This window comes from Fusarium mangiferae (assembly GCF_900044065.1).
Source record: "Fusarium mangiferae strain MRC7560 genome assembly, contig: FMAN_scaffold004, whole genome shotgun sequence".
Lineage (NCBI taxonomy): Eukaryota > Fungi > Ascomycota > Sordariomycetes > Hypocreales > Nectriaceae > Fusarium > Fusarium mangiferae.
Window position 1 is genome coordinate 235,422 of NW_024573924.1, and position 18,405 is coordinate 253,826.

The 18,405-nt window shown below is 49.1% G+C and overlaps 6 protein-coding genes across 6 annotated transcripts; 4 read left to right on the forward strand and 2 right to left on the reverse strand.

Moving 5' to 3' along the window:
• Positions 1 to 812: 812 nt before the first annotated feature.
• Positions 813 to 1,872, reverse strand: FMAN_08658 (uncharacterized protein; the record flags this gene model as incomplete). The annotated part of the gene is made up of 4 exons (XM_041829413.1): positions 813 to 891; positions 949 to 1,167; positions 1,246 to 1,509; positions 1,694 to 1,872. 4 exons carry the CDS (start codon positions 1,870 to 1,872, stop codon positions 813 to 815), a joined length of 741 nt encoding a protein of 246 aa, XP_041680178.1.
• A 1,517-nt stretch (positions 1,873 to 3,389) lies between these two features.
• Positions 3,390 to 3,739, forward strand: FMAN_08659 (uncharacterized protein; the record flags this gene model as incomplete). The annotated part of the gene is made up of 2 exons (XM_041829414.1): positions 3,390 to 3,518; positions 3,569 to 3,739. The coding sequence occupies 2 exons, from the start codon at positions 3,390 to 3,392 to the stop codon at positions 3,737 to 3,739; spliced, it is 300 nt and encodes a 99-aa protein (XP_041680179.1).
• A 360-nt stretch (positions 3,740 to 4,099) lies between these two features.
• FMAN_08660 (uncharacterized protein) lies at positions 4,100 to 5,879 on the reverse strand (the record flags this gene model as incomplete). Its single annotated transcript, XM_041829415.1, has 2 exons — positions 4,100 to 5,790; positions 5,864 to 5,879. The coding sequence occupies 2 exons, from the start codon at positions 5,877 to 5,879 to the stop codon at positions 4,100 to 4,102; spliced, it is 1,707 nt and encodes a 568-aa protein (XP_041680180.1).
• Positions 5,880 to 6,443: 564 nt separating this feature from the next.
• FMAN_08661 (putative ARP2/3 complex 20 kDa subunit) lies at positions 6,444 to 7,178 on the forward strand (the record flags this gene model as incomplete). The annotated part of the gene is made up of 5 exons (XM_041829416.1): positions 6,444 to 6,446; positions 6,507 to 6,833; positions 6,894 to 7,019; positions 7,070 to 7,114; positions 7,170 to 7,178. 5 exons carry the CDS (start codon positions 6,444 to 6,446, stop codon positions 7,176 to 7,178), a joined length of 510 nt encoding a protein of 169 aa, XP_041680181.1.
• A 2,063-nt stretch (positions 7,179 to 9,241) lies between these two features.
• Positions 9,242 to 11,864, forward strand: FMAN_08662 (uncharacterized protein; the record flags this gene model as incomplete). Its single annotated transcript, XM_041829417.1, has 5 exons — positions 9,242 to 9,442; positions 9,502 to 9,615; positions 9,673 to 9,975; positions 10,069 to 10,770; positions 10,821 to 11,864. 5 exons carry the CDS (start codon positions 9,242 to 9,244, stop codon positions 11,862 to 11,864), a joined length of 2,364 nt encoding a protein of 787 aa, XP_041680182.1.
• Positions 11,865 to 13,287: 1,423 nt separating this feature from the next.
• On the forward strand, positions 13,288 to 14,707 carry FMAN_08663 (uncharacterized protein; the record flags this gene model as incomplete). Its single annotated transcript, XM_041829418.1, has 2 exons — positions 13,288 to 13,715; positions 13,903 to 14,707. 2 exons carry the CDS (start codon positions 13,288 to 13,290, stop codon positions 14,705 to 14,707), a joined length of 1,233 nt encoding a protein of 410 aa, XP_041680183.1.
• Positions 14,708 to 18,405: the final 3,698 nt, after the last annotated feature.

Sequence of the window (18,405 nt, forward strand, 5' to 3'; positions counted from 1 at the left end):
AGTTTTCCCTCACACCCTTATACCCAACTGGACCGTCCCGTCCCGCCCTTGCGGTCGAAAAAAGCTTTGTCCGGAGGAGGAGCCGTAGGTAATGGTGTACGGATGCATTCTTCCGGCAGCAGCCAAGCCAATTTCGATGTCAAGGGATGAAGTGAATCATTCTTGGCACATTAGTCGATGAATAGTCGAAGCAGGCTATGGGAAATTAGAGATGTCGTCGGTAGAAGAAAAGACGAGAAGGGAGGGAAATGGCTTGTCCGGGGCGGTGCGATCCCGTGTCTGGTAGGCGGGAAAAGGATATCATGTGAGAGTCGCCCCTTCAGCCTCATCCGCGCTTCCAGAACGCCCATAGCAAGGGTCTCCCAACTCGTGCAACAAGGCTTTGCTCTGTTGAAGTACTTTTGGCCACGCCCTTTGTTATTAAAAGGCATTAGGCGACTCTTGGTAAATAAGTGTGAAACACACTTTTACTGTTGACCCTGGTGCCACCGAGCGGAGGTCTGGTCATTTCCGTCGAAGGCGCCAGCTCAAGTGCACGAGATACGTATCGATGACATTAGCCCTGCCGTTGTCTGTGCGAGGTCAGCTTCGATTATTGAAACGTCTGTTGGTCCTGTACGGAGTAGTGACCGAGTGATGCAATATCATTGGGGTCTGATCGTCGGGAGATTATGAGTTACCATCTCTGGACTAGGGGGGACTTGGCTCAGCTGCTGGTGCGATCCGAAGATATGTTCATTAAACAATCAATTCTATGCTCTAGGAAACCATTTGGATGCCAATTCCTGAAAGATGTTGGTCTTGACAAGCGGCTAATCTTGGCCGTCAAGTTCAACGACAAAAGCGCCACCGAGGAGAAGGGCCGGCTCTTCGATTCTATGATGCTCGTAGCTTGTATGTTGTCAGTGAATTGGGCACATGAAGCAGAAATAAGCCCCGTTGACTGACCTGAGTGTTCCAACACCACCTGCCTCCAATAAGAAAGTTGGTCCTTCTCGTAAAGCGTAGCCAGCCCATCTCATAGCAAAGGCACGCAAGATGTGTCCGTGGGCAACAAGTAACACGTCACCGCATTGATCGCTTCCTTTGTCCATGGCTGGCTTGTGATATTTCTCACGAATCTCCTCTATCAATTGGTCAAGTCTTCTGGTCACATCGTGGGGAGCCCTGTGAAAGTGTTAGATAGAAGAACCATTGGACGTTGATGAGCAAATATAGGGTAGCCAGGTTTAGACAAATACTCACTCCCCGCCAGGGCATCCATCCTTCCAGATGTCCCAGGACCCTTTGATCCCTTGTTCAGCTCTGATCTTACGAATCTCAGGTGTTGTGATTCCTTCATAGTCACCGTAGTCCCATTCCCGGATGTAGTCCGTAACCTCCACCTCGGCTTCACATTGAAGGCCAGTACCATTAGGAGCACCGTGAGGTGTCCAAGGAAGAGGGCGGTTCAGCCCGAGGTTGAGAAGTTCAAATGTACGCTGGGCGCGTTTTCGTGGTGAAACGTAGCTGGGCAGCGTATTAGTTCACTCTAGATCAGATAAAATCAACTTTGGTTGGTGATAATGCGACGCGATTGGAATTCCGAACTCGCTGGCAAGACTTCAATGCAAAATTCATTCTACATGAGGCCCTGCCAGGAGTACTCTCATACTGATTGTTTGGAAATCATCGTCAATTGAAGGAGACTTACATGTGAGCAATCTTCTTGGGGGCAATGAGACGATCCGGCCCAACAAGAGCCTTTCCTGTAGCTCTAACACGCTTCTCGCCATTGGCAGTGAGTGGGATATCAGTCAAGCCAGTATGACGGCCATCAAGTGACCATTCTGTCTCGCCGTGGCGAATAAGAAAGACACGCGGAGTTGACATATTTGGAATGTTTGGAACTTGATGGGGAATTCTGCGAATTCACTTGACTTTAACCCAGTAGCAGTGCCAAGCGTCTAGACTATATCAAGCCCGTGAGACTCTGAAGAATTCTGTATCAGGTGTCAGCCAAGCTTGTCGAGTGGTCAGAAGGAATATGATCTGACGTGACAGTGGCCTGGTGATGGCGGGGTCAAACGAACCACGTCAACGTTTTGAGAGGTATTGTGGATGAAATGGAAGTAGCGGGTAATCTATTTCACACGAAAAGAGATTGTTAAGGCAAGAAAACAAAAACGAAAAACAAATCTCCACCTAGAAAAGGAGGAGGAAAGATGGCAAATAGATTATCTCCAACCTTGATTTTGGTGTTGAGGATGAAGTGGATGGATTACGTTTGGGTGACAAACCCACTGTCTCATCAGTCAGGTACCATGTGGAGGGGTAAGGTAGTCCCTTCCCATTGACGTTCTTTCAACGTTACCTTAGTACCTAGTGACACTCACCCATTTTTGGAAAGAACCTAACCCACAGGGTACCTACCTTGGACTACCTAGACTCTCAAGGGTCCTTCTTGCAGAGTAAATGCTGTTGCTATTATGCGGCGGCCGCTTCTGTCGCTTGCCTGATCACAGTGGTTGAAATTACGCGTGTCCTTCCATGGGGCGTATCAGCTTGCGTCTCTACTTGAAGTATTACTCTGTACCTAGGTGAGATAAGGTCGTGGTCGAAACAATAAGTGAAACTCTTTATCCTCACGAGAACACGATAACTATAGTACCTAACTAAGGCACATGAGAGATGACTAGATAAATAAACAGCCGTGAATGATAGCCTCGCCAGGTGCAAATGTCCCAAAAATGTAATTTGCGAGTCTCGATAAACTCTGTCAATCATCCATTACCGTTCCTTCTGTATGAACATGAGAAAACTTTCCATTTCTTTCACTTCCGACCTTCTTTGTTCATCTCCTTGTAACCCAATTCTTCACCTTCTAAACCCAAGTACCTACGAATGTCAAGTCAAATCTTTATAATCTTACCAATCCTTACCAATATTTTACAGAATCCCTCTGACCTCAACCTCCCTAAGCCGTGACATCAAGGATATCTCATTCCCCCACGATGCCCCTCATCCCCACTACACCCACTACTCCCTGCTTAGTAAGGCCACCGCTACCGCAAAAGATCCACTCGGCGCCCAACCTCCGTGATGCCGATACTTCCTCCTCCGTGACCGTGACCCGGCGATCCGCCTCCGACTCTATTGAACATCCGACACCGTCGACTCCTCCGATTGAGCTTCAATGCCTTGATTCCAGATCAAAAACTTTGTCTCCACTGCCGCTCAATCCATCACGACCGACCCTAAGCTCCACGAATTCGTCCTCCTCGACATCGGGCTCATATTTTACTGCTGACCAGCTGTCACGCCGACAGCGTAGTAAGCTTTCAGAAGAGATTTGGAAGGGATACTGGTGATAAATACGAACGACCTACTGGGCAATAATAACGCATACAATGGCGGTGTATCAGTGGACAAGACAAGAAAAGTTCAAGCGCGGTGTTTGGGCTGTTGCCTTTGCGGCATGCATTTTTGCTGGCACCATCACGGGTGCACAACTAAAAACAGACAACGAGAAGAAAGAGGTATGGCAAACAGAACAAATCACAAAGAACCTGACTAATCACTGAGACAGGCAATTCAAGAGTTTCGGGCGACATCCCCCAACGAACAAATAGCTGCTCTCCTATCCCAGCGAAAAACTTTATTATCACAAAAGGCTGTACTCCAAAGGAAAATGGATGACTTCGAAGTGCGTGTCAAGGAACGCGAGGCCGAGAAGGCAAGAGAAAAGGAAGGCCCATGACTCTGGCAAGGTTAATGGACTGGTGCGGGTGTATTATTGTGTTGTAACTCTATGGGCATCTTGTTGGAAACAAAGCAAAGGCGTTATGGATGGCTAAAAGGTGGTTTACTGGACATAGGCATCTAATAAACATACATCATAGAACGAACCTCGAGGGTGTAAAGGATTAAAAGCTTCCGCCGAGACATATGTTTGTTTAATTAACGTTTTATTGATTGAGTTACATGTCATGCCTTCTCCCTACGCCTGACCGCCCTGCCATGCCATGCCATGCTCCTGTCCGTTTTTATTCATCAAATCATCTAGCACCATTCCCAGGTGGCCATATACTTCTAGTGAAGCCCGCCCTAGTAGCACTTTTTACTCCAGGACACCCTCGGCAGTGGGCAGAGGAATGGCTCGGTACAAGAGGATGAGAGCAGAGTGAGATTCGCCTCCACCGGCGAGAGTCGCAATCTTCTCAGCTTCAACCTCTGAAACCTTGTCGTCGTTGAACCACCACCACTTGCCGTCCTCCTCACCCTTCTTGCCAGTCTTGGGATCAACGGGCGCAGCCTTCTTGACATACGAGGTGTAGTGGCCACTGTCGGCGCTGGCACCTTGATGTGTCACGACACCTCGGAGCTCGTAAAGACCAGACTGATTGGCACCATCGTCGTTTCGCAGCTCGGGGTTGATGAGAGCGTTGAGCTCCTTCTTGGCCTCAAGAATGGAAGCGTTTCTCTCGGCCTCGATGTCGGCGTCTGTCTTGTATGTCTCGCCCTCCTCGCCCATGACAACGTCGCCATCTGCTGACTTGCCCTCCTTCTTCTCGGCCTCCTTCTTCTCGGCCTCCTTCTTCTCCTTCTCGGTGGGAAGACCAGCACCGCCTGGGATATCGCCGACGTCCTGATCGTGAGTCTTCTTACGTCGCTTACGGGCCCGCTCGATATCCTCTTCATCCTTGCGAATCTCACGAACCTTGTCGCGCACAGGAACAAGAGCCTTCTTCAATTCGTCGGAGCAGAACTCAACAATATCAAGCTCCATGGGAAAAGTAACCTTTCGCATGATCTTGGCCTTCTTCTGAGTCTCTCGCTTCCAGAAAAAGCGCACAAAGTGCACTGTCAGGTACTTAGGAGCCCGAGAGATCTTGGAAGTCTTCGTGTAGACTGCGTCACGACCCAGAACTTCCGACTGCTTCTCAAGCCTCTCTTTCAGGGCGGCGGCAATGCCATCTCGCAGATGATTTGTTGAGCTGTCAATGTGGCAGTTGAGCTTGGCGAAGCTCTCCTTGTTAGTGATGGGCTGCTCGCCAGCATTGCGCGCCTCTTCCTCATCACACTCCATTACCGAGCTGAACTCGCCAGACATGTACTTCTCCACGAAGGAGGTCTCCGAGGCGTTTTCGCTCTTGATGCGGAGCTTCTGGTTAAGTTGCTGCACAATTTGGGACCAAGCCTCCTCTGCATCCTGCTGAGCAAAGCCTTGTCCAGTCTTGGACTTCTCCGCAAACTGGGGAAATACCACTCGCAAAGCGTTCAAGAAGTTCATGGGAGGGAAGGAGTCCTGGGTTTCTCCCATTCTCTTATACAAGCTTGACAGTTGAGATGCCAAGTCCATGTTCGTGCCTGTCATCATAAAGCTGCTGGCGTTGCCATCGGGCTGGTACGTGTCGAGCGCCTCCTGGAGCTCTGGAATAAGACGTAGAGTCTGGAGGGTTGAGTTGAGATAACATGTATTTCCAAGGTTGATAAGACCGGCGGGTGTCGCACCAACTTGTTGAGCCTGCTCAGCCTCTGTCATATCCTCGACAAACTTGATCGCCTCCTTTGGTCGGACAAGGGCGTCACCACCAGCGCTTGGGGTACCCATCATCATTATGACCTGGCCGTTCTTCAAGCCGAGTTTGCTCATATCGGCATCATCTTTGAGTTGACCACCCTTGAGCAAGATCTTTTGGCGTTCGGGTTCGACGTTGGTCAAGCTGAACATTTGGAGTTTGAAGTCCTCGCCAGTGGAGCTGGGGTCGATCTCGACATCGTGTTTCTTGCCTTGGTGTTTCACCACGACTATGGTCGGTCAGTACCTGTTTGTGCAGTTGGGCTAGAGATCGTGAAAACGCGGGCATGGAAAATTACTGACCTGATATGGATGACATGGTTTCGGTCTATCGAAGCTCAAGCGTCGAAGGAGGGGTGCAGTAGGACGAATTTGAGTCTGCCCAGGCACTGGATGCCTTCTATTCGGAGGTTATGTGAAAGAGGGATCTAAAAGAACAATATAATAGCAGAAGAAAAAGAAAACGTCCTGAGTCAGCGTCCCTTTGCTCAAGGTCGGTGTTGGCGAGGCGTGGAAGATGCTAGAGGTGCGTCACCAAGTGGTACCTGGACGAAGGCGAAATGTTAGTGGGGAAAGCGGTGTAGCTTCCGCGGGGCAACCAGAGAGAGAGCTGTGGCTATGATGTTATCAAGCCACAGGCGTCTCTTGAGGCTCAAGCTTCACACGTGAACCTCTCCAAGTTTCCCCCATCATCGCCCCACCCTAAAGACACGGGAAACGTCAGGCCTGGCGACGCCTCACTAACAACTGCGCCTCACCTCGCCGAAGCTCCAACCTCCAACGTCAACGTCGACCAACCCCGCCGAGCTCCGTGTTCACCGTCGACATCTAAATTCGTGCTATTTCTAGTTGATTGAGGACGTCTGAGGAGGTATTTGTTGTCATGGTACATGCTCAATGATATCTCACGATCCAGACCGCAAGCTGACAGCTATCCCCCGCTTAGTCTCAATCCCTCCGACCCTACCTGCAATGCGTACGCAGCAGCTTGACCGCCGCGCTCACACTGTCCAACTTTGCTTCCCAGACCGCCGAGCGACACAACGTTCCGGAGATTGAGGCCCAGACGTCCCCCGAGGTCCTACTTCAGCCCTTGACCATCGCGCGCAACGAGAACGAGCGTGTCTTGATTGAGCCCAGCATCAACTCCGTCCGTATCAGCATCAAGATCAAGCAGGCCGACGAAATTGAGCATATTCTGGTCCACAAGTTTACAAGATTCTTGACGCAACGTGCAGAGTCCTTCTTCATTCTGCGGAGGAAACCTATCAAGGTCGGTTACTGGTCGTGCGATACTCAATTGAGTTACCCCTGACTGACGTTGTTGTTGTAGGGTTATGACATTTCTTTCCTGATAACAAACTTCCACACTGAGGAAATGCTGAAGCACAAGCTTGTCGACTTTATTATTCAGTTTATGGAAGAGGTTGACAAGGAGATCTCTGAGATGAAGCTATTTGTGAGTAGTTGGACTGTAACCCTAAGCAACTCCATGCTAACTTGTCATAGTTGAACGCTCGAGCACGATTCGTGGCCGAGTCTTTCCTTACACCTGTAAGAATGATCCAATCACAATTACCACAACCTATGAGATTACTGACCTCGGCAGTTTGACTAAACCCCTCAGCTGGTTTGAGGCTCGGAGTTTGCTTGGGAGTGTCGGTTGTCGCAATGTTTCTGTGACCAGGCAAAATGTATCAACCATTCGTGACAGCATTGAACTGCGGAGGCTCTGATAGGCGAGCCTCATGCCGTGGTGAGGAAGGAGGTTCAAGATAACGACATTAGACATAAACTTTGCCGACCTTACCGAATTGAAATGCGTATCATTCTGGAAACGAAGCCTTTATTGCATCCAACAACTTCATTCTTGGGGTAGAGGCCATGATTTCCAATCTTATGCCCAAATTATTATGTAAGTTCTGGAATCAGAGTACTGCCAGTTGAGGAAGGAGGCATTGTCGTGATTGCCTCGTGGGATCAATGGGTCTTTACGTAAGAAATTAACATATATTTGAACCAACTACCATTATCTCATCCTTCACAATTGATCAACTTTAATTTTTCATAAGCATTATTGTTACCATTATCCTTCTTCTATCAGTTACTGGTCACTGCTGAACTCACTTCTCACAATGGTAAGTGAATCACTGCCAATCACTTGCAAGGAACTGTCTCTGATATCCCCTTTCTGTTGTGCTCTGCTTTCAGCCTTTTCTCTTCTCCTTCTTGAGACAAGTGCCTAGCACCGTCAAGCCAAAGCGATTCTTCACTTACCTTCTTTTCTTGAAGTCGATGGCTTGACCCCAGTGCTGCTTTGTTGCTAGGTACTAAGGCAGCCTTTCCTTGACCTTCAACAACAATTCAACCACGAGTGTCCGTTGCACTATTTCAAGCTTGACAACGCTAACCTGCCATACCTGCATCTTCGTCGCTTTGAATCAGTAACCGAGATTCTTCTACTTTCTCTTTCTATCTTCTGCCCTTTGGAGTTAGCATTATTTCTTTCCTTTATGCTCTAACACTGACCACTCTTCAACCTTGACCCTCTGGGCCATTCCGCTCTATCAACTCAGATCATCTTGTGATCTTTCAAGATAATTTGATCAAGGTTTGTATCCTTTGCCTTGCCTCTTGAAGCAGGAACCCTTTCCCTTCATCCATTCTTCAACCTTCAGCCAACGACCTTCATCCTTGAAATACTGACTTCTGCCCAACACTTTCACTCGGCGACGCTAACTATCCATCAAGCCGAGTGCTAGCCTTTAGATACTCTGAAGGTATTTCTTGGCTTTCTCGCCTACGCCCTTACGCCCACCATACACGAGCCCTGCGAACCGCCAAACCCAAAACCCGAACAATTACGCGCGCACCTTGAACGCAGCTCTCTGATTGCGCTCGGATTCTTGATTCAATAATCTCTCTAACTCTGCATCGTCTCCATCATCGGCAGTGTGTTGCTAGTCCGTAAGTCCTCTTTCGCTTGTCTTCTTTGGAAGCTGCCGGGAATACAAGCACCTGCACACTGTCGTCCCGTTCTTCTCACCAACTTGCCTGTATTTCATCTCGCGGTCGACTCCAACATGCCTTTCAAACAATAAGGCGGGGTTCAGGAAGCTCAAAAGACCGCATGCACTCTCTGGGCGCAACCATCGTCTGAAGCACTTGCAAACACCCCCTCTTCATTCTCCATCTAAACTTCCTGCAACTCATTCTTGGGATCACAGACTAACAGTGAACTTCAGGAAAAGCCTCTATAATCACGTGCGACCTTCATTGCTCTGCCCTTGAATTTCTGAACACTCCCCTGATCTCTTTCTCTTTTCTCTGTCATTCTACCAACGACTTCGGGTGCTTGAGCTTCTGCCATCTTCTTTGATCTTCAACTTGTCTCAAAGCCAAACGACTGATTGTCGACACTCAGTTCAGAAACACAGCTGTCTTTCTCAATTGTTCCTCACTGCCCGAAATACATCGACACAAAGTTTCGACTGGTAAGCTTTCCCCGCACTCCTACCCAATACTTCCAACAACTAGGGATCTATCTCCAGAGTAATGCAGTTCAGTATCTATTCGTTATACGATATTTCGGTCAATGACATTAATATGCTGACTGACAACTACTTCAAGTTAGACCAAAACCGATCACCTCTGGGCTAACCAGACCGTTCTGTGCTTCCGATGGCTCACGGAGACTCCGGAGCCCAACGCTCTGGCCAGCCAGCTTCCAACCCTTCGGTCCAAGCACCGTCCTTCTATCCGCAGCCTCGCGGAACCCAAGGCTCGGACGGCGGATACCAACCCGAGGCTGCTTCGCATACAGTTTCCAACGCGAACTCTTGGGTCCCATCAGCCCAACAGGCTCTTCACAATGCCCTTCAGGTAAGTGCATGAGACTCTCACTGATATCGCTTCTCAATCACCCACTAACTCTGGGGTAGGCCAGCGGATATGCTGGTACTCAGCCTGGAATGAACATGGCAACGGCGCTGCCTGCACAGTACTCTGGCTTTACTGAACCTCCCACAGCACCACCCAACAGCCCCTCGGACGGTGCTGCCCATACAATGTACTCAGTCATGTCATACGCCCCTAACGCTGTGGCCCCTTAGATGGGAGGCCACTACCAAGGCAATGGCATGAACATGATCGCTGAGACAATCAACGGTACAATCGATGCCATGGTCAACAACAACAATGCTGCTCCTTCAGCATCTGGGGACGTTTCCCACATCATGGCTAGTAGTGCTACCCCTTCGTCCAACAATAGCCCCGAGCATGTTATCGTAAATGGATCGGCAAATGCTGCTACAACAAATGAGGCTTCTCGTGGCAATAATCTCACAAACAGCAACACTGGAGGTCTTAGTGGCTCAGGGATTGGCAATCACCTGCCCAATGGTACACAGCTTATTGTAAGTCTTAAGTTATCCTGCTTGTGTTATGTTGAGACATAAAGCCTTATGGCAAATCTACTTCAAGCCCCATTCTAACCTTGGCAACCCTAGGCTACTCAGCATACTCAGAGCAGCAACTCTGGCAGTGAAGGACAGACTAGCTTCTTGTCTCCTCCCCGTGGTCGCTCATCGGCATCTCAGCCGGGCAGCCAACATTCTGCTCACTCTCACCCTGCTACTGGTGGCCAACAGTTCTACACCCCTATTGGGGTCTCCCAGACCACTGTTTACAACTCCAGCTTGCCTCAGAGTGTTTCATACAATTCGGGTCTTTCTCTTGCAAGCCCCAGTCACACTCCGCACCACTACAGCGGACACCGCATGAGTGCTTCGCAGTCTACTCCCAACTCGGGACCTAACCAGCATCTGACAGAGCCGCGAAATTACGCACCACGATCATCCGCCCACGGTATCAACAGCTTACCTCCTCCTCGATTCGACTTGGGTCTGCAGGCTCCTCCTATGACACATCAGTCCGCCCCCCAGGACCCTTTTGGTAGTCCCGAACGTGCTGAACCTACTGCATTGATTCCATTCCCGAATCTGCCCCCGCCCGCTGTACAGCAAGCCATGCTCGCGGCCCCTATGACCGGACACTTCGCCAGCAACATGTCACCTCAGCTATCCAAGTTGGTAGACACTCCTTCAGGCCTTCCCACCTTTGAGACTGCAATGAAACCTGAGTTCTTTCCTTTTGCAAGCTGCCCTGGCTCTGCCAAAGCCTCTGTTGCCGGCGCTGTTCGTCTTAAGAACGTGAGTACCTGTTTAGTCTGAGCTTCATTTCGCTTTTCTGATCTCATTAGATACCCTTCTCAACCAAGCGCGCCGAGATTGTGGCCTTTATCGGCCGCAATAGTCGTATGTTGCCGGATGTGGAAGAGCCCATCCACATAATCATGGACAGGGCAACGTCCAAAACCATGGACGCCTTCGTGGAGTTTGTTACCATGGAGGATGCGATGCGTTGTGCCGAGAAGCACCACCAACATTCTCAGGCTGGCCGTGTGAGTCGTCTTGGGGAACGCTCCATTGAGGTTGAGCTGTCGAGCCAGTCTGCTCTCATGCAGGATCTCTTCCCTCTTGCTCATGGCGTGTTTTGGGATGGGGCAACTCCTAAGGTACTCCCCAACAACCATCAAGAGCCTTGGGAGAACTTCAAAGGCTTCATCTCCCCTGAGGAGATGGTCATGCTCGTCAAGCATGTTGAGGTTCCTCATCGATCTCCATTCTCGAAGGAGTGCCCCCAGCGCCCCTACGAGTGCCTCATTAGCACTCTCCGCAAGTTTCCCTGGTATGCCGCTGACCACATCACCATTTCTCAGCGGGGTGCCATGTACAAGGCGACTATCAAGCTCCTTCGTCTGCTCAGCAGATCAGTTTCGCAGCAGGATGATCCTGTCAACCTCACCTCTCAGCTTTTTCAGCGAGTTGTTCAGACTGCGATGCAGTGTCATGGCTTTACCGCCCTTCAGAAGGATAACATTGCCTTCATGGTTCAGATGATCCCCATGGAGCAGCAGCGCCGTCACCACCAGCCGGCCAACGCCAACTGCTGGGTTCACCAGTACGCCATCACGCGAAAGCCCGATGCTCCTCTCGACCTTGTTGAGTGGTACATTCGTCTGATCCGTGAGCAGAGCACTCGCGATGTCCTAGTCCGCCCTATCCATGAACGCACTGTCATTCAGGAAACACTCAAGGAGACTGATGAGTACTGGGGTTATTTCTTCAATGAGGTCAACTACATCCAGGGTCCTCAGTTTGATCAAATGACTCTGGGACAGTGTGCCTACCTCGAGCTTTCAGCTATCGAGCGGATCCTTGGTCGTGCTCTCGGCTACAACTGAACAAGCAACCAGTGGTACCGTTCTTGTTCTGCTTCGGTGGCCTGCTGATGATAGCTTGATTTGCTCCCTGACTTTGCACATCACAATTCGGCCACCCGATTTGCTTTTTTGAGACGGCCTTATGAGGCTACTCATTTCGCTTCTTTTAGATTTCATTTTCGTACAACGCCTTGCATCTCAGCGTCGCACTGGACTATGTCACCAGTGATCTTTGGTCATCTTTTTCAACACCCAAGACTCCCTAGCCACTTCTTCGGCAATATTTGCTACTCAGCTTTTGGTTGACTTACTCGGGGCTAAGGCTAGAGGACCATAAAGACTGGAGGAAGAAAACGCGCGGCGCACTAATAGGCAGGATTTAATTCCGGGGCGAGGATGGATGCCAGCTCAGGGTTATACAGAGGACGCTAACATGGTTCGGAGTTTAAGGAGTTTAGGGGATATTGCCTGTGCTTTTGGGTCACTTTAGAGTCTAGTGGCTGTACATAAAATAATTTAAAAAATTAAAAAAAAAAACGAAAGAAAAAAAAACTAACATAAAGCCCATTTTTGGTAAATTGTGGTGGCTCTGATGCTGTGCTATGATGTTGACTGGGTTGATGGTTCGTATTGATTGTACAGTGTGCAGTGGATAGAACATATCCATATTAATGTTGTGTCGCAGTATTCTGTATTCTGGCCCAACTGTTTCACCTTTTGCAGCTCCTCTTTGGAAGATAACTTTGTCACATGTCATGTTTTGAATCTACTACCTCTGCCCGTCCGTATAGGCTCAAGCAGGGTGTGTGCATAACAAGACTTGAGAATGGATCAGTTGATTAATGCAGCCCTGAAAAGCTGCATGTTTATTCAGGTACAGGCGTTGAATAAGCCCCATTGGATGTCGAGTGCCTGAGTTTATTTCTCAGCGTCCGGCCAATGAAAAGAAACCTTCATCATCAGAGTGTGTATCCAATGTAAACGGCCTTCAGGGCATCACCTCCACTTGCCGAAACGACAGGGCGTTTCCCGCCCTTGGCCCACGGACACTAAGGTAGGATCGGCCGTCAAGCTCTCTCCCTTAATAATAAGGTACCCAAGGTAAGGTCTTCCGACACCTGATAATCCGTGCTCCCTTCTTGAACGGACAAACAACATCATCAGTCGAATTATATTCGTCGAAACGAGTTTCACTTTCCCGTGTGTGTTTGTTTGTCTTTTATTATTGTGCTCCCGTCTCACTCGGCAGGTGTGCACCAAAACAATCCACTTCAGGAGCCGCGTCAGACAAGACTCGTCAAGTCAAGTCAACAAGGACAAGGACAAGGACAAGCTGAACACAAAAAGCTTCGAACCCCCCACGATCTCCTTCACTGGACTCATCTCATCATCAATCATCAACCATCTCACCATCTACCACCTTCTTATAGCCTCAACCGCTACCATGGCTACCGAACAGGACAAGACCGTTCCCGCTGCCGTCCCTGCTGAGAACCCTGCAACTCCCGAGATGCCTCTCACCAAGCTCAATGCCCGCCTTGAGGACATCTTCACCAAGACACTCCACAAGGAGATGTGGGGTGTCCAGCTCACCAACATTGACCATGTCCCAACAAAGGTCGTCCTGCAGAAGTTCCTCCGCGCTAACAATGATGACCCAGTGGCAGCTGAGAAGCAGCTCACTCAGGCTCTTGAGTGGCGCAAGAAGATGAACCCTACCGCACTCGTCACTCAGACTTTTGACAAGAGCAAGTTTGGTGACTTGGGCTATGTCACTGTCCACAAGGGAGAGAATGGCAACGAGACCATCGTCACCTGGAACATCTACGGTGCTGTCAAGGACAACAAGGCCACCTTTGGCAATGTAGAGGAGTGAGTTTCAACCCCAGCCTTAGGGAGCAGAATATCTGGTTATACTACCCTAAACTTGGAAGACGATTGATAAGTCCATCAAATGGTCCTCAAGTTTGGAATAGTTCAGCTAAATCTTTACGTGGCTTACGTCTAAAGTCTTGAGTTTTCTTGTTTAAATGAAACAGCTTCACTGACTCTACACCAGGTTTATCAAATGGCGCGCTGCCATCATGGAACTCAGCGTTCAGAAGCTCAAGCTAGACCAAGTCACTGAGCCAATTCCTGAAGGGGGTGAGGATCCTTACCAGATGATCCAAGTCCACGACTACCTTAATGTCAGCTTCTTCCGCATGGACCCCGCCGTCAAGGCCGCCAGCAAGGAGACCATCTCCGTCTTCTCAATGGCTTACCCCGAGTTGCTCGCGCATAAGTACTTTGTAAATGTTCCCGCCATCATGGGATGGATGTTTGGCGCCATGAAGCTCTTCCTTGCCCCTGCTACCCTCCGCAAGTTCCACCCCATGACCTCTGGCACTACACTGGCCACCGAGCTCAAGAGCATCGTTTCTACTTTGCCCAAGGAGTATGGTGGTCAAGGACCAAGTGTCAAGGAGGGTATGTCTGTCTCGTTGACTGAGACTGGCGCGACCAAGGCTGAACCTTCACCTACTGAGGTTCCCGAACAAACGGCTGCCGGCGACTCTACTACTGCCGAAAAGACTGCCGTCGCTCCCGAGTCAGCTCCTGCTACTGAGAAGCCACTCACCGCTGAGCCTGTTGTGACCGCCGCGGCTCCTGCCCCTGCTCCCGCTCATGCTACAGAGGCTGTCCCAGCCCCGATTCCTGCTCCTGTAGAGGCAGCCAAGGCCGAGACTGCAGAACAGGCTGTGGAGCAAGCTGGAGAGAAGCCCATCGAGGAGGCCCTGGAGAAGCTATCCGTCGACCCAGCTGAGTCTGAGAAGAAGGATTCTCTTGCTACCGATGCTGAGAAGAAGGAGACGGCTGCCTGAGCCGCCTTGCGTGCAAGTAAAAGGGTGCGAGTGAGAGAGTGAAGGATACCAAGAAACCGTGTGATTTGATACCATAAACAATACCCCATTCAGTTATGAGGAGCGCACCAAAGGCGAAAATCACTGCTTAGAAATGTTATAATTCTACAATAGACTGAGATGGAGAATTGAGATGCTAGTTTTTGTAAAGAGACCTATTGCGTCTTGCTGTGATGTCTTTTGTGACTGTACCCTAGAGTCATAGTGTAGAGGCAGGCTGCGTAGGGAAGGCAAAACTCACGGCTCTATAATACCCAGGTGTCGAAATACTTGGGTAAATCCAGTGCCGCCTTGAAGGTCTTGAGGCTGTTTTATGTTGACACCCTAACTGAGCTTCAGAACTTTTATTACACTCTGAGGCCAGGGGACATAAGAAGTGATGCATTTGCTAATAGGTGGTGATGCTGGGATAGTTAGATCGTTAGCACTCTCAAGGTGTCTTAGAGATGACAGCGGTATGAATGCATACCTAGGTAGTTATGGGCATATGAAACGGTTGGGGAATTTCCTGGTGCAGATTTGAGGGAGCAACCTCTCAGTCAGGAAGTGTTTGACTGAACACCGAAAACGAACATAACTCCCGGCCGGCTATCAGCTTCTTTGTGCGTTCCAGATGCTTCTGGAGAGTTATATAAAGCGAAGTCAAAAGTCAAAAGCAAAACAAAGCTTTCCATTAGGCATCTGGTTTTTGTCAAGATGTTTTTTATTTCACGTGGTTAGCAACTGACGGCTTCAACCTCGATGCAAATACCAACATGTACCAGCGATTTATCACGTCTCAGAAGCCACAGCTATTCGAAGAGCAGCCTTGGTCATTCTATCCTATCAGAGAATACTTGAACGTGATCGAGAGAAGCGATCGGACGATACGACCAAGAATTGGCTGTCAACATGCCTGTGACGCCCACTACCTACCTCTCAAGCAATGGGTTTTATAGCACTTGGACTATTGCTGAGGCATCAGAAACACACAGGAATTGTGAGGGCGAGTTCAAGTTAAGGAAGCTACACGAATGCATGAAGATAAACCACCAGAAAGAAAGTCCACGGTGGGCGTAAACGACAACGAGCTGCTTCAATGGAGAGGCTGGCTGATCTTGATCCGCGTAACTGCACCCGCCGCGATGACACGTCGCTTTTAATGGAACTTGGACATGACCAAATGCATAAAAGGATATTTAAAGTATTTCCATGGTGAAGCTCTTCTACGAGTGAATTGGGAAGTGGAGGAACTCTACGTCACAACGGCAGTCTTCAGAGACTATTCTGCTGCCAAGGTCAAAATTGGTGTTGATATGCGCACCAGCCTTAAGGTAGTAGCACGCTGCTCACCAGACAACGTGCGTAAGGTCCTCTCCGAACGGCAATGACTGGCACAGAAAATATCATCCAATTAGTTACTTGCAGACGTCTTCTATGAAAATGTGCTAGCGAGAGACAGTGGTCCGAATAGAGGAATTGGTTGTCCAGGACCTCTTTAAGTGCATTTGCTCACCTCGACCCCAATGATACGGGACTGCTGGGGTTGGTCGACACTCGATTGGAAAAATCACGACATGTAATTTGATTGGCGCTTTGAAGCTTTGACAAAAAAAAGTTTGCTTGTTGTACGAAAGAGAGTTGAGGGCAATGCGAGCAAGCTTCGGTGATGAATTGGTATGATCCTGCGTGTGTGCACATGATGTGGTGATACGCCACTGTAGATGGTACATGGCACTGAACTGATGATACCGTGAAAGAGCATACCGGATCCAAACTTGCCAACACTTGCAGCAAACAGAAGCAACAGACTTCACGAAGGGATAGGGGCCAGCGCGCGCCAGTCGTTCAGTGCGTTGACTACCACTGGCCCATGAGATACCGAGAGGCACTTCTGTTGATCACTATTGACTGTATCAGCGAAACTTCAGAACAATGTCTCATTTTCTACAGAAATAGAAACAGTATAAGCGGTGCAATTCTAAAGTACATAGATAAATGTCTTTGCGAAGAACACTGACTGCGGCGGAGCTGGAGTTGCAGGGGAGGGATGAGGCCGGACTAGAACCCGTGATTTGGTGATCCTTCAGGTTACATGGGCGATATGCGTATTTTTTCGGCAAATTTTGACCTCGAAAAGGCCCAGGCAAGTCGAAACACCACCGACAGGATAAGAATGCACGAGTCCCCGGAGTCGACCGATATGCTTTCTGTCGCTGCAAGGGAGTGTTATCCGGAACTAGGGGATCTTTGGTGCACGGCACTTCAGACGCAAGGTCGTGGACACAAATAGAACTAAGTCGACTTCGAAGTTTTTCCTTCACTTCTGGACATAAAATGGAATTTCGGGTTTCAATGGGCAAACTGAGGTGTTGAACTCGCTCTTGTTTGGCGTGCAGTGTCGAAGTGGTTTGAGGTCCGTGAGAACCTCAGTACCCGCCCTTTTCGGAGTAACTCGCACACTGGCCCCTGAACAAGGAACACAACGTCACTCACGAGAATTTTCCAGAAACCGAGACTATTTCGATTTTTGGATTGAACACGAAACTCGGACTGATCCTGCGGCACTGAACAATTATATGAAGATCACGTCTGTGCTGAAACATGGCACCTCCGGTACTCGGTAGCCGAGATGCTCGCTCAACGAGGCTGTGATGCGGCATCCGGATATCGTCACTCTGAGATAACTCGACAACGGGCGACATGCATACTCAAATTTTTGCATCGTCCATTTTGAGTGAATACCCGAGTTTGAATCGGTCGGATAAAGTGGTGGTATCTGAGTCAGATGCCGTCAAGGCTGAAAGTGGCAAAGCAGTGAAAGACGAGATATCGAGATGAAGACCTGTAACTCGAGCAATATCAAGCGTGTGTGCATGCGATCAAAAGATAAACATTTGCATAGAACCAGGTGCAGTTTTTCCAATTCCATGAATGCTTTGGCTGGTATCGTACCGCCATCGGAAATAAAGTAGCCTCTTGAGCCTCGGGTGGTCTGGTCTGTCTGTTTGGCCTTGCTTTGGTCTAGGAGATTCGCGTTTGCCTCGAAATTGAGCCAGCCATGTTCATCCTCGCATCCAATTGTTGATTTTCTCCTCTTTTGCTCCCTACATCCCATCCCGTCCAAGAGCGCGCTCACTCATCAGCCTTTTTTCTGGGAGTCGAGCAAACTCAACTCAACTCAACTCCCTTCTCTTCCTTGCTCTCCCAGCCTCTCTCTCTCTCTCTCTCTCTCCATCCTCCAACTTACTACAACCAACTGCAACACATCGATACCATCCATCTATCTCCTGTAGTATCAAGAGCTTAGGTAGGTAGGTATTGATGTATTACACTTGAGCACGAGACTTTTATTCTCCACTATTCGTCTCTATATCTCTCTCATCTCTTTTTTTACCCTTCTTCCTTTCTTCATCCCCCCTCCTTTCGTATCTCTCTATTCCTTTGACCCTCGTCACGTCCTGGCCACTCAATCCCACTTTTTTCTTTAAATCAACCAACAAAGAACGCGACGAGGTCCAAACGCAGCATCAACATTCATTGTTATACTGGGCTTCTTTCAAGACAATACAGTACAATACGGCACAAGGTAAAATAACCCGATCATCTTGTCTTTATCTGTAAGTTGCTCTGATACACTCTTTCTCTCATTCATCAAAGAAGAGTGATTCACTTTATCG